Genomic DNA, 27,465 nt, shown 5'->3' on the forward strand with positions numbered 1-27,465 from the left:
TTAGAGTAAATTTGCCTTCAAAGCAAATGGAGTGTGGTGAAAACATGAAAAATCAATGCATGATCTTGTTTTAGGAGAAGAATAGGCATGAACAGAAGGGATAGGCATGGAAGGAGAGGCGGTGGGGTGGCTCTGTATGTTAGGGAGTATTTTGATTGTACAGAAATGAACGATTGTGAAGACCAAGTCGAGTGCTTATGGGTAAGGATGAGGGGGAAGGCCAACGAGGCAGATATCCTGCTGGGAGTCTGTTAGAGACCACTCAACCAGGATGAAGAGGCAGATGAAACATTCTATATGCGACTGGCAGAAGTCTCGCATTCGCTAGCCATTGTTCTTGTAGGGGACTTCAATCTACTGGACATCTGCTGGAAGTATAACACGGCAGAGAGGAAACAGTCTAGGAGGTTCCTGGAGTGTGTGGAGGATAACTTCCTGACACAGCTGGTAAGTGAGCCCACCAGGGGAGGTGCCTCGCTTGACCTGCTGTTTACAGAGAAGGACTGGTGGGAGAGGTGATGGTCGGAGGCCGTCTTGGGCTTAGCGACCATGACATGGTAGAATTCTCAAGTGTGAGCGAAGTAAGGAGAGGGGTCAGCAAAACTGCTACCATGGACTTCCAGAAGGTAGACTTCAGGTCATTGGTTGAGAGAGTCCGTTGGGAGACAGTCCTGAAGGACAAAGGGGTCCAGGAAGGCTGGACAGTCTTCAAGAAGGAAATCTTAAAGGTGCAGGAGCAGGCGGTCCCCATGTGCCGTAAGACGAGCTGGCAGGGAAGACAACCGGCCTGGCTGAACAGGGAGATTTTGCTGGGACTCGGGGAAGAGAGTTTATCACCTCTGGAAGAAGGGGCAGGCAACTCACGAAGAGTACAAAGATCTCGTTAGGTCAAGCAGCGTCAAAATTAGAAAGGCAAAAGCCCAGCTAGAGCTCAGTCTGGCCACGGTCTTAAAGGGTAACAAAAAATGCTTTTAAAAATATATTAACAATAAAAAGAGAGGCAAGGAGAATCTCCATCCCCTACTGGATATGGCAGGGAACATTTGTCTCCAAGGATGAGGACAAGGCTGAGGTACTTAATGCCGCCTTTGCCTCAGTCTTTAATAGCCAGTCCAGGTATCCGCAGGGTATTCAGCCCCCTGAGCTGGAAGACAGGGATGGAGAGCACAATAACCCACCCATAATCCAGCAGGAAACAGTTAAGGACCTGTTAAGCCACCTGGACACCCACAAGTCTATGGGGCCTGATGGGATCCACCCGAGAGTACTGAGAGAGCTGGCAGAGGAGCTTGCCAAGCCACTCTCCATCATTTATCAGCAGTCCTGGTTAACAGGGGAGGTCCCAGAAGACTGGAGGCTTGCCACTGTGATGCCCGTCTACAAGGAAGGCCGGAAGGAGGATCCTGGGAACTACAGGCCTGTCAGCCCAACCTTGGTACCGGGGAAAATTATGGAGCAGTTCATCCTGAGGGCGCTCACAGGGCATCTGCAGGACAACCAAGGGATCAGGCCCAGCCAACATGGGTTCATGAAAGGTGGGTCCTGCTTGACCAACATGATTTCCTTCTATGACCAGGTGACCCACCTAGTGGATGAGGGAAAGGCTGTGGATGTTGTCTACCTGGACTTCAGGAAAGCCTCTGACAGCGTCTCCCACAGCATTCTCCTGGAGAAACTGGTGGCTCGTGGCTTAGACAGGTTTACTCTTTGCTGGGTGAGGAACTGGCTGGATGGCCGAGCCCAGAGAGTTGTGGTGAACGGCGTTAAATCCGGCTGGCGGCCGGTCACAAGCGGTGTTCCCCAGGGCTCGGTTCTGGGGCCAGTCTTGTTCAATATCTTTATTGATCATCTGGATGAGGGGATCAAGTGCTCCCTCAGTAAGTTTGCAGATGACACCAAGTTGGGTGGGAGTGTTGATCTGCTGGAGGGTAGGAGGGCTCTGCAGAGGGATCTGGACAGGCTGGATGGACGGGCTGAGGTCAACTGTGTGAGGTTTAATAAGCAACAACCCCATGCAACGCTACAGGCTTGGGGAAGAGTGGCTGGAGAGCTGCCCAGCAGAAAGGGACCTGGGGGTGCTGGCTGACAGCCAGCTGAACATGAGCCAGCAGTGTGCCCAGGTGGCCAAGAAGGCCAACAGCGTCCTGGCCTGTATCAGCAATAGTGTGGCCAGCAGGAGTAGGGAAGTGATTGTGCCCCTGTACTCGGCACTTGGTGAGGCCGCACCTCGACTCCTGTGTTCAGTGTTGGGCCCCTCACTACAAGAAAGACACTGAGGTGCTGGAGCGTGTCCAAAGAAGAGCAACAAAGCTGGTGAGGTGTCTGGAGCACAAGTCTTACAAGGAGCAGCTGAGGGAACTGGGGTTGTTCAGTCTGGAGCAGAGGCGGCTGAGGGGAGACCTTATCGCTCTCTACAACTACCTGAAAGGGGGCTGTGGCAACGTGGGTGTTGGTCTCTTCTCCCAAGTAACCAGCGACAGGAGGAGAAGAAATGGCCTCAAGTTGTGCCAGGGGAGGTTTAGACTAGATATTAAGAAAAATTTCTTTACGAAGAGAGTGGTCAGACATTGGCACAGGCTACCCAGGGACATGGTGGAGTCACTATCCCTGGAAGTGTTCAAAAAACATCTGGATATTGGGCTTCGGGACATGGTTTAGTGGGCTTGGTGGTGTTGGGTTAATGGTTGGACTTGATCTTGAAGGTCTTTTCCAACCTTAATGATTCTGTAATATTTTATACAAAAGAGGGTAAGAAACTTAAACCTTTCAAGTTGAGTAAAGCTTTAACATCGTTAGGCGAGTCTGAACTAGAGTGCCCTTGTGCAGGGGTTTTTTCCTAATTTCTGTCCTATCAAAATGTAAATTTGATTTCCATAGCAAAAATGGTTCTTCTTCAAACAATTTTAACCCTGTGAATTATTTGAACTTTTAACCCTTCTGAGGATGCCAGCTTTTTACAGTCCCCAAAGGTAAAGAAGATTTAAGTGTTAACAGTTCCCTTTTACCAACTGTGTTAAAAAAAAAAAAAAAAAAAGTATACAAGGTACTTTTAAGGTACAGGTCCCCAAACCCTACTCCCACCTCTCTTCTTTAGGGGCACCAGTCTTTGGGCTGTAACATACAACCTGAAGTTATATCATGAACCTTAAGTTATATCATGAAACTTGCATAGTAACATTCTGAAAGAGAAAGCAGGGACTCCAGAAGGGTAAGTTACTCCTCTTCACAGAGCTAGCCATCTGAAAAGCTCTGTGTACCCACTTCCAGCCTGACAGTGCTGGCTCAATGGTTATAGCTTTGCAATATGTTATCAAATTGTAAAGACTGATAGAGGTCATCAGCGTGGACATTGTCGGTGTCATAGTACTGGTTACCTGCAATGCTATTCTCATGGTTTGGGATCGGGTTGGTGGATAGCCTTGATTCACTTAAAACGTCTTGGTCTATAAAACTGTAAGCGGCTGGATCGGCTAAGTTAGACTGCGAGTTAAAAGGCGTGCTGCCCGGGGCTGCTACAGACGGGCAGGCCGGGGGCACCTGATGGAGCTGCTGCTGCCTGTGACCGCTTGCACTTAAGACTGGATTATACTTCTCGAAGTTTATACTAGTGCAGTTCATGTCATCGGTCTCCATGTTCACGATGCTGGCGGTGTTGATGCTGGCTGTGGAGATGCTGGTGGGATGAGCCTGGTGCACGATGCTGTTACTAGAAACGCTCTGCATGTCTGCAGTTGACACCGCCACGGCTCCCATCCCGTTTGTGCTGCTGAAATTCTGGTAGAAGCCGGAATCCTTCTCATCGGGCCAGTTCAGAGGGTTGTTGTGGAAAGCTGGGAGAGAGCTGCTGCCCTGAGCAGCAGGCTGAGGCACATCTGCCACGAAGCTGTTCTGTGGGTGCGCATTGAGCAGGCTGCCGGCTGCAGAGGGGGTGCTGTACAGCTGCTGCCAGCACGAGGAGAACGTGTCTTGCTTCCCTGGCCCCACCTGTGCAGGCTGAGGGGGAAGCTGGCTGCAGACAGGGTAGATCTGACCAGTGTTGGCCAGGGTTCCCAGCCCCGGCATCATCAGCGTGGACAAAAACATGTTTGGTTCTATGGAAAGGAAAGACGTGACTGCATTTTAATACCCTTTTTTGTATTTTTTTGAAATTGCAAATGGTAAAAAGCGAAGCAAACACAGTGCTATCATAGTAAGATTATATGTGCCTTTGCACTCTCCAGGGTGGACCCTAGATTTCTGGACAGCAGCAAGACAACTATCCACCTCGCCCCTCTGCAGCAAATGCTGAAGGTGACAGCTACAATTAAGTAAGGAACTGATGGGTTTAGTTTGTACAGTCAAAAGTACCAGTATCTTACAGGAAGAAGCCCTCAAGAGAATATTACAATTTCAAGCAAAGAGGAGGGAAGGCCAGGAACTGAGTGCACGTTTCAAGGGCTGAGTATCTGAACACAAACAAAGAGCAGTAGTTATCTAAATTAAGGCTGAAAGCTAGCGATGCTTAAAGATGGTGTAGCCCTCTCCTGTGCAAAGGGGAAGTTGCAACATGGCTGAGGCTTTGAGAAGAAGAGGAGGAGGGAAAGAAAGAGATGGGTACCACTGCTGCTTTGTGAGCTTCAGTGCCCTCCTGAAAAACACCCTTCCCCACAGCAATCGGGCACTATTGGTTTCAAACCGCTGTCAGGCTGGGACACACGTGCAAAAAACCTACCTTTCTTAATCAGCTTCCCTTCCGGAGCACCAGCAGGGAATGGAGCTGCTTTGGGCCTCTCTGTCGCATTCGATCCTGCGATGGAAGAAATCCTGAGTCTACACTGAATGTTGACTTTTGTATAAAATAACTCCACTGAAGTGTAAGTTCGCTCAAACAAGAAAGAGAGACAAATATTTTCCTTACCACAGTCCTGTATGAGCTTTTGCCAAGCCAATGTTGATCTCTGCCTTTTTGCTTTGTTGCCATATGGATCTACAGAGAAAGGGGGTACAAAGAAAAAGTTTAGTAAAGGAACTTTCTAGACCTTATACTAGTGGCCCCTAATTGTAGTTAAATATATTTAAAGAGAAGTACTTCTGACATGACAACGCTAACCAAGACAATGTTATTACCAGTGATTCTTGATATTTACATTGAAGGAGGGAGCAAACTGACTATTGTTACTTTTAAAAACCAAAAAACCTACTTTGTAGAAGTAGCATTGTAGAATTTTTGCTAATTACATTACTGTTCATTATCAACACGGGTTCTGCACTGATAATGGCTTTTCAGAAACTCAACTAAGTGGAACCATACCCTTTTCATCTGGTAGGTATCTGAAGTCCATAGGTTCACTGACTTCCTGGTCTGAAGGTCTTCGCAGCTGCATCTTCACCGTGACGGGCTCGGTGATATCTTTGAGAAACGGCGGCGTTCTGAACACAATTGCAACTTGACGGTGAACATCAGCTTGTGAGAAGGAACCTTTGGCCTCCCAGTTGTCCAAGACAAATCTGACTTCTATATCATCTAGTCCATTAGAAACAGAAGATGCTCGTTAAGCTGAAAACTTGCAGCAGAAAGAACAGGGAAGGGGAACAAAGAAAGGAATCTGACTCAGAATTCAGATGCAAAGTAAATAGCTTGACTTTAAAGGCACGGAGTATCTTTCAGAGGTGCTGAGAGCCCTTGAACCTGAAAGCTGTTCTGCTCAGCTGTAAAACCAGACCACTTACACAGGAGTGTGATGAAGGGCTTCAGTTCCCCGGCTAGAAAGGGGTAGTGTCAGCCATTTGGAACAAAGGCGGGGGGCAGGGAAAGAAACCTAGTCAAGATTACCTTTTTGAACTTTGTCACACAGTAGAAATATTTCATCTCCTCCTTTTACACTTCCACAGTTCTTGTTCACACGGCAGATTCTTAACTCTGCTGTGTTGGGAGCTCCTGGAAACAGAGAGGCAAATTTGATGATAAAGAATTATGGTAACTTTGTCACTATTGAAGATGAGGTGCTTGGAGTTAAGGCATATGAAGGGAAGGCAACAGCTGGAGGAGTGTAACACACCCCAAAATCCACACTAACCAAGTCGCTCTGTACAGGAAAGCCAGAAGCAGGGCTTGATGTTCCACATGACCTACAGCGCTCAGCCGCTCATCTCCAAACACAAGATACCAGTTTGCAGCTGTGCCACTTACTCCCTAACTATTCTAGAGTAGTCTCAAAATACTTCCCCGAATGACATTATGGCACTCAGCGCTGCTGCCTGTCAAGCTGTAGAATTCAAAGCGGTTCTTCGAGGGACTGATTACCTGTTACAGCCATGCTTCTCTGGAAAAAGCTGGGCTAGCAAGTCAAGAAAATTACTCTCTCTAGGTGTTTGAGAACAGGTCTAGGAGTCTTAACTGTCATGCTTTTACTCAGGGAGGCAGATTTCACCCCAAAATGCTCAAAATTCAACTGCAAGCTATGGCTGTACACGTACAGCACTCACGACAGCTGCGGATGGAGAGCTGCCCCATGCACAACCTCTGGTAGCATTGTATGTCGCAATAACTTAACCGCTGCCCAGGTTTGCACATTGCATCCAAACAACCCGACGGCTACGGGGGACTCGTGCAGATGGAGACAAGCACTGCCTGACGGTGTCCGGCCCCGTTCAGCAGCAGCAGTCTTCCTGCAGAGTACATATGGACAGAAGACTACTGCAAGAAATATCAGCCCCGTGAAGCTTTGGGGGGGGCTATGTCACAATTTATTTAGAAGGGCACTACTGTCACAATACAGTAACAAAGAACAAACAGGCAAAAAACGCCAGACTGGAAGACATCTCTCAGGAATTTCAAGTTCAGCCCCTGTGCCTGTATGCTCTGTTGGTACTTTTAGGTACACGAGCACATACCAATTTTAAGACCCCGTCTTCACTTAACATGCCAAGTAACTGATGCTCATTTTTCTGCTCCGGTCTGTGACCATGTTCATAGTTTACTGCACCCCCCTCCAATCCCAAGAGAACAGAACTACACTGTGCCATGATGTTCTCCCATCGTCTTAGGTCAAGACATCAACTCCAAACGTATTTAAAACGCCTGGGAGGATCTGGCTGGTGCCCCTTCGTGACCCAGAAACCGATCCTCTTCCCGCCACGGCCTCCCTGCTCCAGGTACAGAGATGAAATACAAAACCAAAGCTCATGGTGTCACACGCCCCTCTACACTCCCCCCCCGCAAAAATCCAGTTTAGACTCTCGGTTTGAGTCAATTCCTGCCCAATCTTTCATGGCCGTGGCACAATACAGACTATGCTTAAAACAGAGCTCCTGGTCACCTCAGGCCAGACCCCAATTCTGTAGTTACTATCTGCAGGTATTACTATTCTTAGGAGAAGCGGGTGCTACAGCCTCATTTACTACATGACACATGCCACTTCATTTGCTGAATGAATCGGAAACTTTGAAGGGAGGGGAAACAAAACAAACCCAAAACCAGCACAGGATCATATGACTGACAGTGTCATCATGCGTTTTTCACAGGAAGGGTAAATTAAGAATTGCAAGGAGAAACCTAATTTTACCTTTGTTTCACTTCTGTCCGTTTGAATGGCGCTCGGTGTCCTTTTAACGGGTTTTTGGGAAGGTCTCTTAGGCTGGAGTTTGTTGTTTTGTCTTTTATTTTAAGGGGAGTTTAGAAGGGAGGATAAAGGGAAGAAACGCAAATGCCAGCAGACATGGATGCGCCACTCCCTGCTGTCAGCCCCAGTGCCGGGCTCGAACACTGAGTTTGGCAGCCGCCTCAGAGGGAGACATTCTCTGCGGCCTCTGTCACGCTGTGCTGCTTCCCATCCCTCCTCGCCTCCTGCCCAATCCCTGTTCTTCGCTCCCCAAAAGCACATCCCTGGTACAAGTCCCCTAGAAAAACGAGCTTCTCACCAAACAGCCCGTCACTGTCAACAAGGGCAGAGCACCATCTTCTCCCTAACCTTGTTTCTCCGAAATGGCAAGCTGCTTTATCTGGCTCTTCCCAAGAGTCTTCAGCGCGGTAAGACACGCGACTTGGGAAATTTCTGTTCAATGCCAGTTAACCGTACAAGCAACTGAAAACAGAAGCTGCCTGTAACGCTGAATTTTGTAAACTTGCAGTCTCTGGTAATGTGATTGCCTCTGTATTATGATCCTCTTATTCTTGCGTATCTCTACTATCCAAAGCAGGTGGAGACTACAAAGTATATTAGAAAGCGAAGAAAGTACTAGATTTAAAATGTGCAAGCCCATTTTCAGAAAAGCTCTGAATACTTTTTTGCTCGTCCTCTGGACAGATCTGCGAAAGCTTGCAATCTAACAATCTAGGATTTCCAAGCCCGTTGTACCGTACAATTTTATCTTTTATCTAGGGTTAAACCTGACCTTACCCAGTTCCGCATGACGGTGCAGGTTTAAAAAGGCTAACATTTTAAAAAGAACTTCAGATCTGAAACTGCTGTTCCGGACAAGAGCAGCATAATTTTTATGATTTGTGGTTGCAGCCATGCACTGTTTTATTTACACCGCAGCTACGTTACACAGAGGATTTTAGATACCTATAGTATATCAGAAGCTGCCCACACACACCCACGCTAAAAAACCAAGCTTCCCCCACCACACAGCTATCTGTCATTTCAACAGCTTAGCAAAGACTGACGTCAATCAATGTAGATGAGTAATCATGATTTGGCACATTTCTAAATGGCATCTGACACATAGCTGCGAATCTTGTACATCAATTTTATCGCAACCCTAATTACTCTAGTACTACACGGGTTCTCAGTAGCACAATGCGCACAAGTTCCAACTTCTAGATAATTCTAGAAGAGACTCTAAACAAAACCACCTGAGTACATACTCAGTGTCTTCATAGTGGTTATGCCCACATCAACACAATTCTAACATCAACTTTATAAACACAGGCCTCATTTTATTCACTAGCTTCTGCTGAAGTATTGACCTTAGATATTTAGCATGGAAATACTTTCACTGCAGAAACAAAAAAGGTTCCAATTATTAAAAGCTCTTCCGCTATTCTTCTCCAAGACAAGTCCAGCACACGTTGAGGGCTAAAATCCACAACTGAAGGGACCTGCCAAGGCCGTACGGAAGTCTACTTTTGCGGAATGTGGAAAACGGTGCCAAGAGGGGTGTTTTCACATACTTCTGCACCCTCCCCGAGCATGATCAAACACCCCCGCCTTGCACAGAAGTGACCCAGAGGACTGGCACAGACCTCAGAAACTGGCCTGGCATTTTTCATCTCAAGCCAAAAGAGAAAAACAACAAGAAAAAAAAGAAATACACATTTGACTGAGTTGGTACTTACTGTTGTCATAGATCGGGTTGGAAATCAAAGGAGGAAGAGCTAACGTGTAGTTGCCATGTTCATCAGGGAGAAAAGCTTGGAAGCAGAGGCGGACGACATTGAGATCATACTCATCGATGTTGTGCAGCTGTTCTTCAGGCACTGAACAGCAGAAGGGAAGACAAGGCCACAGATCAGTCATCAAAATCAGCAGTAATTCTTTAACAAACTGGGGATGAATCTCCACCAGTAAAAGAGACGGTGTTGCCAAGGCAGACAAAATGTGCCCATGGTCCCCAGTGGCTTTCCAGGGGCTGCTTGAATAAATTCCTTGCACATAGTAAGGGATACAGAAGCCTTTAATCAAACCTTTTAAAAATCAAAATCAAATCAAAACTTCCCTTCATCAAACAAGGCTACACTGTCTGAGTTCTCCAGCTGTTTCTTGCATCTGGTTTCCTCACTTTGCCATCCACATCAGTTTCATGTAGTTCAAGAGTCATTCCCTGGACATGTGTCTCTCTCATTTGTGCATGATAAAATTTACAAAATTAATGTTGCCACCAAAGAAAAATCTTTCAGTACAAATAAGTCCTAGGACGTAGCTGAAGATTTTTACCAACAGTGAGAGGCTTCTGCTACGTGGCGTCATTCTTTTCCTCTAGAAACTGAGACAGAAAAATAATCGAAGGCAGTTCTTGGGGCAAGAATGAGGCCAAAACACCACAAACCATCTTCCCCTCAACATCTGTGTCACTTCAGTACCTTTAAGAACAGTGATTAGTGGTGTCAGTAATGATTTAATTTCATAATACAACAAGCAAGCCCTTGCTGGAAAGGATCCGTTTCCTTACACATTCCTCCCAGTCTAAAACACAAACGCATAGCCCAAGCTCAGTGTTTCAGTATTGTTCACTCTTCCACTTATTTTAATTTCAACACATAGGACCTGGGCTATCGTTACCGAACATTTCACACACTCCTAGCTTAATGGGCCATTGTGAGAAAAGCAGCCCTCTCCGAATTCCACGCTTTCCTTTAAGGTCTGACATTAACTATTATGCTGACATTCGATGCCAGCAAAACGAGAAACTGATTTAATTTCATTTAAGTAGAAGTACTGATAGTTAAAATCATTTAAAGTGGCTCTCTTTTCCAAAATCATTCGAAGCAGTAGCTCAGCATCGTGAGATACTCCTCGCAATTACCTAAAATGAACATGTGCCAAGGCAACAGATCACAACCTGTCAAGTTCACTCCTTCCCCTGCCCTTTCAAAGGCCTCTTGCAAGAATAAAAGATTAAATGTGCCTGCGATAAGAAGTCTGGGGATCCCACTGTACTGATTAGATTGCAGTGCTCTGACCTTTAACATTTATCACCGGGCTGGTCTCCACCCTGCCATGAGTGGGATTCCACAATGCCCACTTGAATGATTTCTTCCTTTCACCTTTTGATAGTGTGAAATAATAAATGCACTGAGCTCAGAATACTTTCCACTGGCATTTTTAGTCTTTCTTGTGCTCTGAATATCTCAGTTTCTCCTGGTCTCTACTGTAAAAAGAAACCAAGTCACTCTTTCCTTTTAAAAGTCCATGATATGCAATATCTCAAGACAAATACATCCGTGAGTACAAAACTAAGCAGCAACTACGTACGTAACGTTGGTGCCCAAGGGAGTTCTGCCAGCGTGCACTTCGCAGGTTGGTGGCTGACTGTTATTACCAGATACGGAGAACCAAGTGTTATAATTTAAGGTACTTCATTAGCCAGCCTGCTAACTTAATAAAATAGGATCTTTAGGAAAACGAGTTTGGAACATACCGCTGTTCAGCCTAACTCAGCTTTGGCAGACTCCGCAGCCCAACTGCCCCTTCCTAAAGCCTGACTTAGAGAATCAAAAAAAGAAACATGCATTCTCTAGATTGCACCTTGCAGAAGGGATCATCCGGAGTGCAATGCCACCTTGCTGCCAGCAGCTCAGGCGATTCTTCTAATCCATGCTCTGACCTGACGGCCAGCAGGCAATTAGCTCCCAAGGACACTCTGGCATCAAGGCTTACGCTTGTGTGTTGTATTAGCCATTGGTGACCACGTGGATCCGGCCAGAGAGCCCAAGCGGTAGTCAAATTTCAAACCTCTTAAAAATTGAATCGAGCACAGAGATTCAATACCTTTGTCTAAGTCAACTCATTGCAGACAGAAGCCAAGCACAAAAATCTGGATCTGGCTTTTGATTCTGAATCGAAAGCGAGGACTTTGTGGTTGTGCAATCAAGTCTCTCTCTCACAGGTTAAAAAGCAGCACCAGTCCTGCACTGCGTCTGCCACGGGCACAGCAGCCTCTTCCTCAGAAACAAGTAACAGCAGGCTTAAGACAACTCTGTAAGTGCAAAAATACACTAGATACGGAGAAAATTATTAATGCTAGTGTTCAAATTACATCATTTCCTGTACCATGAACTTTCACAAATCCCCAATAAATCTATTTAACCACCTGATATAGGGAAGGTGTGGTGTGCCAATAATTGCAAGAAACAGAATTGCTGTATATCTGCTCCTAATTTGCATGTTCTTATAAATCATTTAATACAATTTTTAAAAATCTGTAGTTTGAAAGAGGAAGTGCTCAGTCAGGACTGATTCCTCCTGGGCTATTTTTAACCAGATGAGAAGAACGTAACAGAGCAAAAAAGGAGAACAAGGCAGCTGCAACTCCATCTTGTGATGACATGCTTACAAAATATACAGAGGCTAGATTCGAATAAAGCAGCGCACAGCTTTCATCAATTTCAGAACGTACCTCATTCCCACCTAAAAGACAATCACCCAAACAAAATAAGATGTTGTTATTTCTAACAAACTTCTAATTCTGCTCCCTGTGAAGTCAATTTGAGAGTAGCCACTAAGTTGAACAGATGCTGCCTTACACCTTAAGAATATTAAAAACAAACAAAAACGAGGCAGACAAACACACTGACTAATGCCTGGAGTATGGCCGTACAGAGGATGGTCGTGTCATTCAGTGTTATTTCACCAACTTCTCTACAGAAGGACAACAGACGGGGTTAAACCTGACAAACCTGAAGTTATTAAAGTTAAAAAACGCTGTTGGAGATTTCGGGAACAGAAAGGACGGGAGAAGAAGAGCAGCCATTCAACCAGCCTGTGCAAGCTCCACACAAGCAGCTCTACTAAAACCAGCGACATTACACACGTGAAGTAAAAAACGTCACACGATGCAGCGTGTTGGGAGCAGATACAGTAAAAAAAGGCTCAAACACAACACATCAATAAAAGGAAGAAGTAGTCTGTTTTTGGCAAGAGTTCAACTTTCTCTTCTGACTGCTTCTCGCTGTGTGGTACCACACCTTGCTGTCTTCATTTGAATCCAACCGAAAGAGCTGGAATGCAACCAACAATCTAGGTATGTTCCTGTGATGGCCCAGTCTAATAAAAAACTAGCCTTAACCTGGCAGAAATTCATTTTCCGCAGTTATCTATGCAAACACGAGCGTATGAAGGAACGTTTGTAAGTACAGCTCTTTCACAAGGGGAAGGAGAGCTTTCAAAAGTAACGCTTAGCAACTCATACGCATAAAAATGACAATATTTAAAAAGAATTAAAATTCTAAGGTAATTATGGGACAAGCTGCCAAAAAAAAAAAAAAAAATTTCCATCAAAACACCACCAGCGTTGATGGAAAAAGAAAACTAACTCCACTCACCGAAGATTCTGGCAATAGGATTTAAAAAAATTGTAACCTGGAGTTACAATCAAACCTGGGGAGTATTAGCTGCTCAACCTGAAAGGGGCTACAATACCTAGTAAATCCTTTCCTCATAAATCCGTTTACAACTCTTCTGAAAGAAATGCTGATTCCCCAAGTTAAAAATTACTATCTTTGAAATAATTCTCCACTGCATTATCCACTATCGTGGGAAGAGACTGACATAGTCCCAATGTGGGCACAAAAACACCCCACGCAAGTTAACCATGAACTCCTTCCAGCCTGAGCTGGCTAATCCGGGCAGCTCACGCGACACGGGCACTAGATTTCCATCACTGAAATCCAGATGTTCCCTGCTGGGTTTCTACTGAGTGAGAGAACTTCTTGGATTTGCTTCTGTAGCACAAAATCGGAGACTTTCTGCGTCCAACCCACCAATATCCAATTCCAAGCTGGGGCACAAAATTAAAGATACCGATAATATCGGGCCTCCTGTTTGTTCCATTTTATCAATTTCTAATGTTTCTTACTGTTTTAAACAGTCTTCAACATCTGGAAAGGCCAATAAAATACCACTTATCTGATGAAATTACCTGGGGATTAAGGGCCCTGATGTTTACTCATAAGGTGATGCTACAGGGAAAGTGAAAGTTTACTTTGAACACTGAAGAGAAATCATGAAGTGTTTGGTTTTTTGACTGATAATGCGATACCTGATTAAATAGCAGATTCCTGACATACAGCCCTCCACCCAACTTCTAGACGAATGATGTCAGAAACTTCTGGAGTGGGTGGAGTTGGAGGTACTTTAGCATCTAAACTTAACCTGCATGGAAACTTCCAGTGCAAGTGATGCGGTGTGACACATTCAGAGAGGGCTATGCTGAGAATACCAGTTCACCCGGCAAAGGGACACCTTGTGACCTTTCCTTCTCAACAAGGGGCTGCGGGGGCCTAGGGACCACGCTCCATCTCAAACAAAGAGAATGACCTCCTGCAAACGCTTCACCAAGGAGACCGCTCGGGAACACACATCATTAATAATCACCGTGAGCTGTATTCTGCTTTTTCTCTTACGCAGACGATGGTTTTTAATTTAAGGATATGCTGGGAGCCCAGTTTCATTTAAATGATGACACAGAGGTGGTTTGCCTCAAGTGTTTTGCTCCTGGAGCACAAAGATGCCCCCTTAACCCTGATACCAACCCATCAGTTTAACTGGGTCTCCACCAGAGGTTTTGCTGTAAAAGGCTGGCCCTGCCCAACCTTCATTTCCAGCACTACTCTTATGCTGGGACTAGGTCTTCTGTGGTGAATCAGATCAAGAAACTGGTCCGGCTCAAAACGAACTTGCCAGGAGAAAAAAAAAAAAAAAAAAAAAAAAAAAAAGAAGAGGAAAAGGTTTGTTTTCAGTCAGTCCTTTCCCACGACCACTAACCCTGGCACAAGGGAAACGGTGGAAGCAGACGGACAGAAGGAAGGACTGCCTCTTCCAGCGCTGGCACCGATGTACGCCAGGATCATCCAGGGAGATGGGGTGCAAGTCACGGGTCCCTCTCGGCGCCCGGGAGATACGTTTCAGATTCAGTTTACTGCCCCCAGCCTACGTCTGCGCTGCAGCCGCAGTTGTGACTGTGGAGCTGTACGGCAGCTAGCCTTAGGACGGCCTAGAGCGGCCAACGCAGCACATACTAAATTGCCTGGTGGCTCCTGTAGCTGAATCCTACACAGCTAAAAAAAGATCTCACCAGCTAGCTCAATGCTGCATTTGCTGTTTCTAAGTGAACTACAATCATACGGGTAACAAAGGCAAGAGCAGAGAGTCCTGCTGTGCTGATTGTCCCTTGCTGTCAAAAGCAGAATATTGCGCTGCTCTCTTTGTACCCGGGCTTCAGCGGCTGGACACGCAGCACTGGAAGACGGGCCAGGTTGTTTGGCTACACATCCAGAGGCACAACCACCACCAACTAGCACTGGCTGAGAGGTAGAAGCTGGGAAAAGGGGAGGGAAGGACGGTGGCAGCACTATGTTTCTTCGCCCGATACACCCATGCCTGGTTTATACCTCCGTGACCCACGAAGAGGTACGTTTCAATCAGCTCTGCAGAAAAAAAGAAACCTTCACATGTACCTATAAACGCAATTTCAAAAAAGCAAAAACTCAGGGGTTGATTCATGCAAATGACTGTAGAATTCAGATGCTAACCTACAGTCAATAAATGCCCAGACTACTAGAGCTACCTGTCCCTCACGTCTTTTGGGCTGCTTCAGCATGTGGAAGTGGCATTGCCCTGTTTTACAGAAGAAAGAAGCACAGGGAAGGTGAAGGGCCCGGCCCGATACCAAAACCAAGAGAAGAACTGGGAATAGAAATTAAAACTTTGAAAACTTAGTCCTTGTTTTGTCTAGACAATGTTTCTCTGAATCTGGATTCTTTTCCTGTTTTAAGTCCAATCTTAAAAAAAAAAAAAAAAAGGTAAAAATGGAACAGATTTCATCAAATATATCCAGCAGGCCCTGTGTGTTTCGAAGACATTTTTTAGCAGTTTCTGTTTTTTTGTGCTATAAAGAAGTCAGCATATTTTGTGTCTCTGCTTAGCAATTTTCCTCTTCATTTTTAAATAACTTGAAAAGGGGGTGTCCTTTAGGTTAACATAAAAATTTCAGCATAAACAGCAAGAAGCATTTGCATGAGGAACGAAAGAACAAAGGGCTTTCCAAAGGTAAAAGCTAAAGTCACGTTACAATCAGGACATTTGGCTTTCCTCGTGTGGATTTGCTCTGTTCCTCTTAAAAAGCTGGCAAGATTTACCAAGATTTTCAGCTTGAGAATTTAGGGGGGGGGGGGCGGTGTTACACATTTGTTTTAATTTAAGGACAGAAGTTTGAAGTTTCTTTTAACATCTGGGGCATTCATTACAGAGCACGCCGACACTTTCCACTTTCAAACCATTCCCAACTCCTGAATTCTTCCTAAAGAGACTTTTTTTGGTTCGTAACATTTTGCTGCTTTGCTCAGGTGACCCGTGGCCCGACAAGCCCCCCGGTAAAGCGGGTGCTGCCCTGCGGCGAGCAGGCTGGCGAGGGGGGGGATCCTGGCGAACTCGGCTGACGTGGGCAAGCGGCGTCAGAAGAGAGGGGGTCTTTGTGGGCGCAGCTGCGCAGGGGACAGCAAGGGAAGCTGCGGAGAGGGTGACTGCGTGCGTGGGCAGGAAGCGAGTGTGACTGGTGTGGGGACGAGCCCGGGTGCAGCGCGGAGGCGGGCAGGGGGGTGTCGTGGAGACTGTGACGAGCGCGAAGCCGACGCGGGGTCAGCTGCTCGCGGGCGGAAAGGGGAAATGGCAAAGGAAAGACTGCGGAGGCAAAGGGAGCCAAATTAGTTGTGGGGTACAGGGGAGAGCCTAAAAATTAATTAAATGCCTATTAGCAAGGGCAATTACAAACGAACAGAAACCTTAAGCATATGTCAAGCTCCAGGGAAAGCCTATTTATACCCTCTTGATCGGTGGCCTGAAATTTGGCAAGTCTCTGGGTTTCTCACTCTAAGACGAGTCTAAGGTTTTCGTGCTGCCATCCACCTGGCTAGAAAAAGGTTAGTCCTCTGCGATACTTTGCCAAGTACAGTTTTCCCCTAAATCTAAAGAACACATTTAGGGCTTTTCCTCATTGATAATTAACTTGAGTTGTTATTAACTCAATTGTTGTCTCTATGTCAAGTCACACCCACCCGCAAAAGCTCTTAACTCAAGACTGGCTCTTCTTTTAATTTGAGTTGGCTGTACATCAGACAGTACATGGGAAGACAAGGATATGGCACAACTCAACAGCTACCAAAAGAAAACAAACACCCTAGAAAGCAGACGTGGACCAGCTCCACTGGAGGAGTAACTCTGCTCCTTGGATGCTGTGCTATTTATATCATCGTTACAGTTCCCTGGTGCGTTCAGGGGTAAGAGGCAAGAAAGATTCCTAGAATTGTTTCGCTTATTAAAGGACAAAACCATACGGGATGTAGCCTTGTAGGCACAGTGGAAGATGAACACGTCCAGCGATGGTGTGGAAACAACAACTCTCTCTCAAACGAGGTGAACGCAAGAGGAGGAACCTCAGCGCAAGTCATCCGATTTGCATCCCAGTGAACGCACACAATTTGCGCAGCCTGTACTGAACCTAACAAGGGATAAATGCTGCCAGCTAGCAGCTAACATCATGAAACAGCCTCACAGGCACGCTTGCAGAATGACTTGGATGCAGACAGCTCCAGCTAGGCACGATCTGCAAACACCGACTTCTTATCATCCAGGAGTTTGGAGGCAGACATCAGTTGCTTTAACAGTATAGGCAAGAGTGCTGGAGAAAATTATCTTAAAAAAACGTAGTCTTGACCAAGCAACTTCCTGCTGTTGCTGATTATTCAGCGTGCATCCATAGCGTGTGCTGGAACGCGTGGAGGAGACGTGACACCACTAGAGAATTTGTGTTAGGGCTCACCCTCCCTTTGCCATCCCAGTTGCCTGTGGCACCCGGGCTTCCCTGGAAGACGATGGCCCCTTTACACAAAGAAGACTGGATTGCAACTTTGCGGACCCGCGCCTCGCTATTACTTCATCCCTTACTGACAAGGCAAATAATACATATGCCGGCAAGCTGGAGGTGTTTTGCATCTGTTAATAGGGTCAATACCAAACCTCTGCCCCGAAAGGCGACTCAGGCCAGGCACTGTTTGACTGTTCCAGAAGAAGGTGGGAAAGAAAAAGAAAGAACAACCAACTCACAAACACCCTGGAGGCTAGTTTTCAGCTCCATGAAGTTTCTTTTATGATGTTCATACACGAAATGAGTAACACTAACTTGCGACCCGCTTAGAAGATGTGCCGAACTCCAAAACTTCCCTAAACAGAAAAGTCCGATGCCTTTCTGAAGACACATAAATAAAGCACAATGCAGGATGGATACAATGCAGCCTGTGCAATCTTGGAGAATGTACTGATACTCTTCTGACCTTAAAAAACAAACATACTAAATCCATACATAAAACTTTCAATCTTATCAAGCAGCAAACGTTACAGTGACTGCTGCTAATGAAACCCTGTTTTGATCAACTAAGCACACATATAAAAACATTTCTGTCACTAATCCTGTTTTATTAGACCTTGGTCCTGTGCCTTTCTGGACTCTACTTAGCGTGGGACTGCCCTGGAGCGGCTGGAGGCCATTCTCAAGCGGCTCTGCTTTGTGCTGACACGTTACCAAGTGCCAAAAGGCAATTAGGCAGGCTGGGGATTGCCAGCGGCCCCTTCCCAGCACAACCCCTGCCCGAGAGCAGGGTGCTGCCCGGTGCGTCACCCAAGCGAGGCTCTCCCCTGCTGCCAGGGCAGGGCTGTGGTCTCCTCCGCCACTGGACCGGTGGGAAGCAGCCCAGGGTCTGACCTGATGCTACCAAGCGCAACCGGCGGTAATCGCCCAAAAATGACTAGCGAATTTGGAGTTACGTGCCGACCGCTGTAAAAAAAAATCTACCGTCAAGTGATTTAATTAAACACGTCTTCACTGTTGCACTCAGCAGTGCTAGGAACAGAGCTAACTATGTGGTTGCTAGAGTTTCTTTGGGGAAATACACGTACGGAAAGGGATTTTATCATGTTCTTTTACTGCATGACATCAAGAGAAAACGTCAACTCATTTTTTTATTTATGGAGTAAAAGAAAGCCAAGAGGGCTGAACAGAAGAGGTCCCCTTTTTTGTTTGAAATGAAGGTAGAGCTGGCTGAGTCAAGGTGAAATAATTAAAGCATTTAAACTGTTTAAATTGTGCTGATGGACTAAACTCATGTAAAAACAGGTGCTACTGTGTGCATACATTATCAGAACGAGGGTAACTGTTTAGATGGACCATCAGCCTGACTCCAAACGGCCACCCTAAAATTAAGAAAATTATCTAAACTGTTTTTCATTCTGTAATAAGCTCAACATGCTTCTTTTTGTCCCAATTCAGAAACATGTATTTTGAAGTTAGCCAGAAATCCAGCTCTTGACTCTCTACAAAGGGTCTTACCCGAATTTAGCAAGACTTCAGTGGGGTATTAAAAAAAAAATTTTTAAAAACGCATTTGGAAAATCTCCAAGCACTTAAGCAAATACATGACTGCATTCATAATAATGCTTAACTAATAGTTTGGGGGCATTTATGTTTTTCATCTAATTCCCCCGAGTTGTGCCTGCATGCTGAATGTCTTGGTCCCGCTCCAGTTGGCCCTACAATCTGCTGTGCGTTCCCCACCCCCTCTGTGAAGTGAACTTAGCAATTATATGGCCGTGAGATGAATTGGTTTAGCAAGTTGATCTGAGGGGAAACCACTTTTTTTTTTTTCTTTTTTTTTTTTTTTTTTTGTTGCAAGTTGGTTTTCCATTGGAGCAACTTGCTGACTCCGTTCGCCGCGTAGCCACACAGTCTCTGTATCTGGTGTGAGGAAAGTAGTAGGAGTGCGTGACCAGGGACGGTGGGAAGAGCAGGATGACTCTTTTTGAGAGCAGCCCACAGATCAGCTGTCATACAAAACTAGAGCCCGTGGGTAGGCCCTTACAGGTGTGGCTGTGTAGCAGCACAACCTGCCTCAGCCTTGACTGAGGCCAATACTGCTGTGGCCCGTACCAGCTGCCATGCTCTACAGTCAGGCGAGGGGCAGCTTCAAGGAGGCTATCAGCTCCCTGAACTGGCTGGCTGAGGGGTTTCTGCTGCTATCCCACCGCCTCTAGAATGTACTTTTGTCCAAGCGGCAACTCACATTGCTGCTGGGGATTAAAAAAATACAGGCAGACAGACAAAAAAAAGAGGGGGGCAACCATCCAAATAGATTCATCACGTGATGACAGTGAGGAACAACTAGGAGGGACACAGAAGGGGAAGAGTGTTTCTCAAAAAGAGACTTTTTGGAAAACAATAAAGCTCCACCACAAAAGCAAAGGCAGGATAAACAAAGCCCCCTCACCCTGCAAAGTGAACCAGCTAAGTTCTACTCACCATTGAAAGGGTTAATCTTCTTTGAGATTCGTAAAGAAATCGATTCCTTCAGGTCTTTCTTCTTCACACACTGAATGCCCAAATTCTGAAAACTGAAGCACATGTGGCAACATTTCAGCAACTAAGAAAATTCTTCAGTGTAGAGTATTCAATAAATTATTTGATGTTGACTAGTGTTATAACATACAGTGTAAGAAATGAAAAAAAAAAAAAGCTTATTTTGAGAAAGATGTAGAAGATCTGAAAAGCAGGGATGTAGTTTTTTCTAAAATAAGAGCAGAAACAAAAGTTAAAATATTAAAATAAAATTCCAAGGAATTTATATTCTTTATTAAGAATATATATTTCTGTATTAAAAATTGTTATTCCACAGTAAACCTACAGTGATTAAAAGTGACAATTATTTTTTGTTATCAATAATCCTGCTGATTTGCATTAGTTAAGGATTTGCCCTCCTGCTTTTATCAGGGAACGTAAATTCCATAACACTATTTTAAAAGTGTTTTTTTGAAACAAGTCGAAACAGGTTTTTAAATCTCACGTAGTTATGGAAAAGTTCTGAAGAGCTGTAGCTCCTCCTTATTTGCATAAGAGTGCAGGTCACCCTGGTGCAGGAGGTGGGGGGAGTCCCAGGCGAGCTGACTCTTTCCCACATGGAAAAAACATGACATCATCAAAGCTGAGTGGATGTAAAGCAGGAAGTAAAAAAATTTAAAAAAAAAAAAAAATCTGTGTTTCATGATGTTATAATAAACTCAGAAGATAGGTCATGCCAGCAGGCATCTTTCTCCAGTAGTACCAGCAATTTCCCTTCCTTTGAAACTCCACAAAAGCTCCTTGCTGTAGCTGTACCCAAAATCGCACCTTAACACACCTAAAGCTACTCCTTGTTCCTGCCACCACTCTCAAGAAGAGTTCTACACTTCCCTGCTCTGAACAAGACTGTCCTTGCATGATGGTGAGTTTAATCCCCTTAAACTCCCTTGCCTGCGCCCAATACGCTCTGTTCAGAGGTTCCCAAGTCCTCCACAATCAGGCTCCGCTTCCAGAACCTTTACTCACTAGAGGAACGCATAAGCTTCTCCTTTTGAACCCGGACTTGATACGGTGACCTAGAGGAAAATAAAATGCAGTAGCATCTCATAATTCACTAAAGCACTTTGGCTTCACATTGTGGCTACTGACATTCAAGATTTGTACTGTTCCTTGATGAGCAAGCCTATTTCTATCTCCTCTCGCGGGTAGAACTTTTTTTTTTAGGGCTTGATGACAGCACATACGACTATTTTTCCCCCCAGATTACCCACTGTATTCCATAGATTCAGCTGGAAGCACACTTCAAGTCCGTGAACAGGCCTGGTTCCGTATGATAGCCCCCAATTGCCCTCTGGCAGTCCCAGGCTCTCCAGCCACCCACCGTAAGCTGCAGGTATCACGCCAGCACGGATGCGGAACCAGCCTGGACCAAAAGCTCTACCCAGCTCTGGAAGGACCGACGGCCATTACTCCGCACCTTGCAACCGCTGTGAACGAAGCCTCTCACGGAGGGAAACTCCCAATTCTCCGGTTATAAACGTCGTCTTAAACGCGCGCTGCCACAGTGAAAGTGCCTGTTTAACTACCGCTAAACAGAGGGCCGGGTCAGAGGAGAAACTGTGCAGAACCTCAGCGCGGCTGCGGGGTTTCACATCAACGCTGGCTGACAGGAAGCAAGCAAGGTAACGAGAAGAGAGAGGGAGAAGTAGGAAGAGGGGGGGAAAGAAAAACATTTAAAAAAAACTATGGTATCATCCATGTAGAGAGATAGCAAACTTAGGAAGTAAAAATCTGAGTATAGAGGCAGCCACGCAAGCTCCAACATTTATACTTTCGCCTTGATGTTTTGGCCAGGGAGGGCTCCGATCAAGTTTAGGCAGCAGTACAAAGATCATTATACCACAGGCAGAACAAAACACTTTGTTCAACCGGAACTCCATGGAGAACTTGAAACAAGCAGAAAGCAGAGTAATTACTCGGACCAGCCCAAAACCTGGGATTGGTAATTCCAGTTCTGACAAGAAAAGAAAGAAAGAAAAAAAAAAAAAAAAATTGGATTTTTGCTCTGTTTGGGATGCTCTGCAAGAGTAAACAGCCAGAACCACTACCAAGAGAGGACATCTGCTCACTAGTATTGTATGAGGCTTTTCTCCAACATGGACTCGAAGAGAAGAATGTGAAGATTGAGTCACCAGCCACAAAAAGGAAAATGACTTTAAACATCCAGATCCAATTATGGATCGTACTGTTCTTTCATCTTAAAGCAACCAATGATTTGTTAAAAAAAAATGAGTGTACCGATGCTGGAAACATTTCAAAGAGAATCTTTCTAGCCTCCTCCCATCAGGATCTCCAATGCCAAGCTCAACCGAAGCTTACAGTTTCGCATTATCAGTACAGTGAATGTAGCCCACTTACTGAAGAAACCGACAGGTTTATAACCTAACGATGTTGACAAGAACTGATAGATAGAGCAAACAATCACAAGTGCCTTAAACGAAATGGAGACACAGCATTATGTCAACAAACAGGGTTTGATGCACACATATAATGGAGACAAAAATCAAAACTTGCAAATAAATATGTGCAGAGCATCCCAATGCTTTTTGGCATTGCATCCTCTACACAGGTTTGCCTTGTGCTTACACACCTAACCTTGTGCAACAAAATGCCAAGAGGAAAAACAATCACCAGTGTCTTCCTGCGTCCAGTGAATACACAACCAGAAAAGGCGTTAAGCAATCGGGCTTTTTTGCTTCGGATCAGAAGGCACAGAGCCGAGAGCAGGAAGTGGGACGGGCTAGAACAGCAGACATCCTTTGACCTTGGGTGAGGAAGCTTGATTTGAGAAGACAAAGGAGAAGGCTGTGAATGCATGGTCTGAGGAAGGTGCAAGGTCCCTTAACAGTTTAAGGTATTCACAACTGCCTTTTGGACAAGCTGCAGGGGAACTCTATTTGCAGGGCAGCCGACGAGGACGAGGTTACAATGACCGAGATGGAAGGTAAGTGCCTGATGGGACAGCCCTACCTTTCTAGAGAGGTGTGACAGTGGGGGAAAATGATACGAATTACATTTACTAATCCTTTTCTACCATTTGCCGATTAGGACAGCACTGTGAACAGAGCTAAAAATGAACTAATAAAACTGTTAGCATCTGTAATAGCAAAGACAGGATCATCAACATGCTACGTGCCACCTGAATACAGTGCAGCACATTCATGATCACTTGAGCCTGGGCTGTATGTTGAAAAAGCAACTCCACTGTTACGAGTGTTTATTTCACAATCAGGCCATCATCGTCTTCAAACAGACCGTGTCTTCAGTCCTCTCCTTTAATAGTGTTCTACTGACTAAACCCACATAAATACGGAGTAATTTCACTAACAGCAACAGAATCACATCAGCCTGAGAGCAGTGCGTAAGAGCTACTTATACACTGAAATATTTACCTTATTTTCTTCCCAGCTCAGTTATGTTTACCCCAAAGCAATAGCCTACTTCCAAATTGACTACATCGCAAACTGTGAACCACAAACAGCTTGTCAATTCTAAATTCCCCTCTCTGGCAAGAATCACTCGACACTTGTTACAGTTTACTCTGCTTTTACTTTATTAGGTAAGACTCGGTAAACTTACAGGAAATGCCATCGAATACAATGGTATTTTAGATATTCTTAATATCCCTCTGAATAGCACTGACAAACACCTCTCATATGCAGCCTGAGTTTTCCTTACTGCATCCGCAAGTAGATCCTTCCCCGGCATGCCTGCTCTACAGAGCTGGGCCTAAGCAGAATCTGTATTTTTACCCAAAAACCCCAACCCAAACAAACAGCAACAACAGTGACAGCTACTAACATGTTTCTAGATGCGTCACAACCATTATCTTCTAAATGACGCGATACTCAGCCAGTACAAACTTTCTCCACCAGTTCCAGAAAGTCCAAATGTAACTCCCATGGAAGATGTGAACTTCCCTAATCATCACGAAGTGCTAATTCTAATGTTGTTGTTACCCAATCGATTACTCATCATTTTCACATGTAGGAGAGCGTCACGCTCAAGAGTAAGAAGTGTTACTGAACAGGACCAAAAAAATAAGCAAACAGGTGGGAGAAAGGAAAAGGAGACAGACATTGGGAGAATTAAGCAAGGAAAAAAGGGTGATAGGAAAAGAACAGGACCAAAGATGAGTGTGTGAAGTATCGAAAAGAGAAGGAAATACTTCAAAGAGAAGTAGCCCTCTCTCTGCGATGGATTAGTAAACTTCAGCAAAGACAGCATACTAATTGCCCTTTCAATCACTAGTCAGAGGTTTAAAACGTAAGATTAGCAAATCTCTTGCATAATTAATCGAACTCCCAAGCAAGACCATTACTCACGACAGGACTCGCCGTTCTGGCCCAAACTCTGCTTCGTAGTAGCCATCTCTGCAGTCTTTTCCAACCAGATCATGAGGGTGTGGCTTGTAGGGTTCATTCTTCGTTACCAGTGTAGTTCTTATTTTGACTTTTCCAAAATAGTTCAGAATCTACAAAAAAATGTGAGATGTTTTCTACATTTTAGATAATCAGGGCTAGTAAAGTCCCCGCATGTAACAGAAAATACCTTTTATGCTAAAATACTCTATGGAAGAAACACCACAGCTAAGGAAAGGCGTTATTGCTTCATAAAAGCCAAGACCATTCAGAAGTTTTGTTCATTCCATTTCAGTTCTGTTCATTTTACACTAAAAAACAACTCCTTGGCAAAATAGTTGAAAAATGATTTTTTTCAAAAGTACATCTCATCTATTTCAGAAAGTAAACCAACATACTTCACCTGCTAGTTTTGCCAAAGCAGTTGGTTATTTGTAATGACAACGTTTCACTGGTGCCAGTATTTGCCATTCAGTCCATTCAATTCTCTTGAACTACCTTACTGCAAGAATAGGAAGAAAATCTGAAAGGCTGTCAAGAATCTTTTTTTCTTTCTTTCCTTTTTTTTTTTTTTTTGAGGCTAGTGATCGATCGCTTCACCGTCTCACCAAGGTCTTCACACAAGTTCAATTCTCATCCGTGTGCAAAAGGACAGAGGTAATACAGAAGCTTAGACCCGAGACTAAAACAGCTTGTAACGCTGTAAGACCAAACGTAACAGGACATATTTCATCATCATGCCTAGCCTTACAACGAAAAGATGCAAAATTCTACATAGGTGACCACATACAAATGCTTACTGAAGGACAGGTCTAGCTCCAAAGATCTTAGGAAAAAGCTCCTAAAGCCTCAGGGAAAAGGATGCTACCTGTGCATGAATACTAAGCAGTAAAAGAGGATCTTAACAGATACAGCATGACATAATCCCCTATGAAGACTCTTTTTTTTTTAAATTCATTCTCAGATGAATATTCAATCCAGGAAAGGAAGCACTGAATTCTCAAGCTCCTACTAGAGCCTTCACAACAGTCATCAGCCTAATTCAACACTCGTCTCAGGTGTGTAGAAGTTTTCCCTCATGCTGACAGCTACCAGTGAAGTCACCAAGGGTTGTGTGGGTGAGTGTTTAAAAAAAAAAAGTTTGGCCTAAATTGTTTGAAGTGTAACAACTTGAAAGCAAATACAAGACTTGCTCAGACACACAGTTGTGCAGAGGCGAGCTCTCCTCCTCCACTTCCCCTGCCCTACAACTAACTGTTCCTCTCCTTCTCTCCTTCAGCACACTTTCTTTCCTCCTCCTGAGCCTCCAAGGATCCATCACATATCCTTCTTGGCCAACACCTCAACCACTGACTCGACTTGTGCTCTTCTAGCTTCCATCATGTTAGCTTCTTCGGTCTCCAGTTTGGCTCCTTTCTTGGCCTTCACACAAGCCACTGTTAATTTTTACCCTCAAAATAAAACTTCCACCATTCTTTGACGTTCTTGAACTATTACATCATTTCCTCCTCATTGCAAATCCAGTCCCTCCAACTTGAAGCCTGATCTAGCCACTTTTGAGTCTCCAGTTCCTCCTTGATGTTCTTCATCTCAACCGCACCACGAAATTTAATCTCTTCCTGGCCTCTCTGTTCTCATCCTCATTGATGTTTCCATCTCTCGAGGGGACTCCCCTAGCAGCTAATCAGCACTAAAGCCTCCTACGGGCTTCAGGGAGGCAGGAATTCACCTAGAAATCACCTGCTATCAGTAACAATCAGCTCTATCATCAACAGTCACCTTTAAAAAAAGGACAAACTATGGCCAGGATTGCGCGGTCACCTACCACATCCCATCTTCCCTTTGCGTTCTGGCTGGCCTTCATGCGCAACACAGTCCAAGCTAAGAGGAACCAAGGGCTTATTGCTCGTGTTCAACTTGTGCCCTGACGCAGCCTTAGGCTGAGAGTTTGAAAGTATTTACTCTTGCCAGCAGTCTACACAGTTCCTTGTTCAATCGTTAAGAGTGCTGAAAAGAAGTCCGGCAAGATCTTAATTTCCTGCATTCCTTAACCAAATCTGGCACTGTGATAATCAAGGGGGGGACACAACCTTCTTGTTTGCTTCTTCCCTTAGTACTTCTGGCTTCAGGGCTAGACCAGCTTCCACAGTTGCTCTATGTAGTAAAGGCTCACTCTGCTGCTCAACACATGACTGCCGATACTATCTTTCTCAAACTCTCCCTCTTCTTAAAGAGTTTTTATGCCTAGCCTAAAACATCTTGTATTTTTCAGATTTCACATCCTCTGTATCTGTTCTTTTTCTGCTGTGATTCCAGAAACTCCATCTTTGGCTCTTTTTTTTTTTTTTTCCCCCACTTGCACACACTGCAAACACAGCTTCTGTTCCTGAGCACTGTAACATACTTCAAGATGGCAAGCACTTGTAACTTACCATTTATATTTCACCTTTCTCTTCTAATCTCACCTCTGAAAGACCTTCTCCGAATTGAGGGAGATCAAGGAAACACTAGCAACTTAAACTTCAAATAGGAGACCAGAAATTCTTCTCCCTTATCCTACCTGTCCAGGGTCTCCGACACATTCTTTTGTCCCACACAGGAAAGCTACTGCCAAAGTGCTTCCATTCCACCACTACTACTGTCTGCGTCTTTGCGCCTGCTTTGATCATAGCTGCTAAGGCTACTCTGAATCCCTTCATTCTGGATTTCCCAACGTATCCATAATGCAACCACCAAACTTGTCTTCAGTGCAGGTGCTCTGACCACATAATTCCCCTTTCTCAACTCATTTTTAAATTCTGTATCCCCTTCTGACTTCACATTCTTCATGGTAGTTTCTTTTGCAGAGCCTAACCACCGAATCACTGGCTGCAAGTCACTTTCTTACTTTGCCCACTTGTACAAAGTCCCTTTTTTCATGTTGCCTGCAGGAGCTTTTCAAAGCTTTTTCAAATTTTGTACG

At 44.9% G+C, this 27,465-nt stretch overlaps 1 protein-coding gene across 1 annotated transcript in view; it reads right to left on the bottom strand.

Moving 5' to 3' along the window:
• Positions 1 to 2,342: 2,342 nt before the first annotated feature.
• The window catches only part of REL (REL proto-oncogene, NF-kB subunit), a gene marked incomplete at its 5' end in the record, with an annotated part of 30,808 nt that continues 5,685 nt past the window's right edge, over positions 2,343 to 27,465 (bottom strand). The window contains 8 exons of the mRNA XM_081998630.1: positions 2,343 to 4,091; positions 4,712 to 4,786; positions 4,898 to 4,966; positions 5,291 to 5,503; positions 5,813 to 5,917; positions 9,320 to 9,460; positions 20,047 to 20,138; positions 24,468 to 24,616. Of these exons, the coding sequence (XP_081854756.1) occupies positions 3,283 to 4,091; positions 4,712 to 4,786; positions 4,898 to 4,966; positions 5,291 to 5,503; positions 5,813 to 5,917; positions 9,320 to 9,460; positions 20,047 to 20,138; positions 24,468 to 24,616 (1,653 nt within the window). The 3' untranslated portion in view covers positions 2,343 to 3,282. The remainder of the gene's footprint in view (positions 4,092 to 4,711; positions 4,787 to 4,897; positions 4,967 to 5,290; positions 5,504 to 5,812; positions 5,918 to 9,319; positions 9,461 to 20,046; positions 20,139 to 24,467; positions 24,617 to 27,465) is intronic.

Source organism: Phaethon aethereus (assembly GCF_964289735.1).
Source record: "Phaethon aethereus genome assembly, chromosome: 3".
Taxonomy (NCBI): Eukaryota; Metazoa; Chordata; class Aves; order Phaethontiformes; family Phaethontidae; genus Phaethon; species Phaethon aethereus.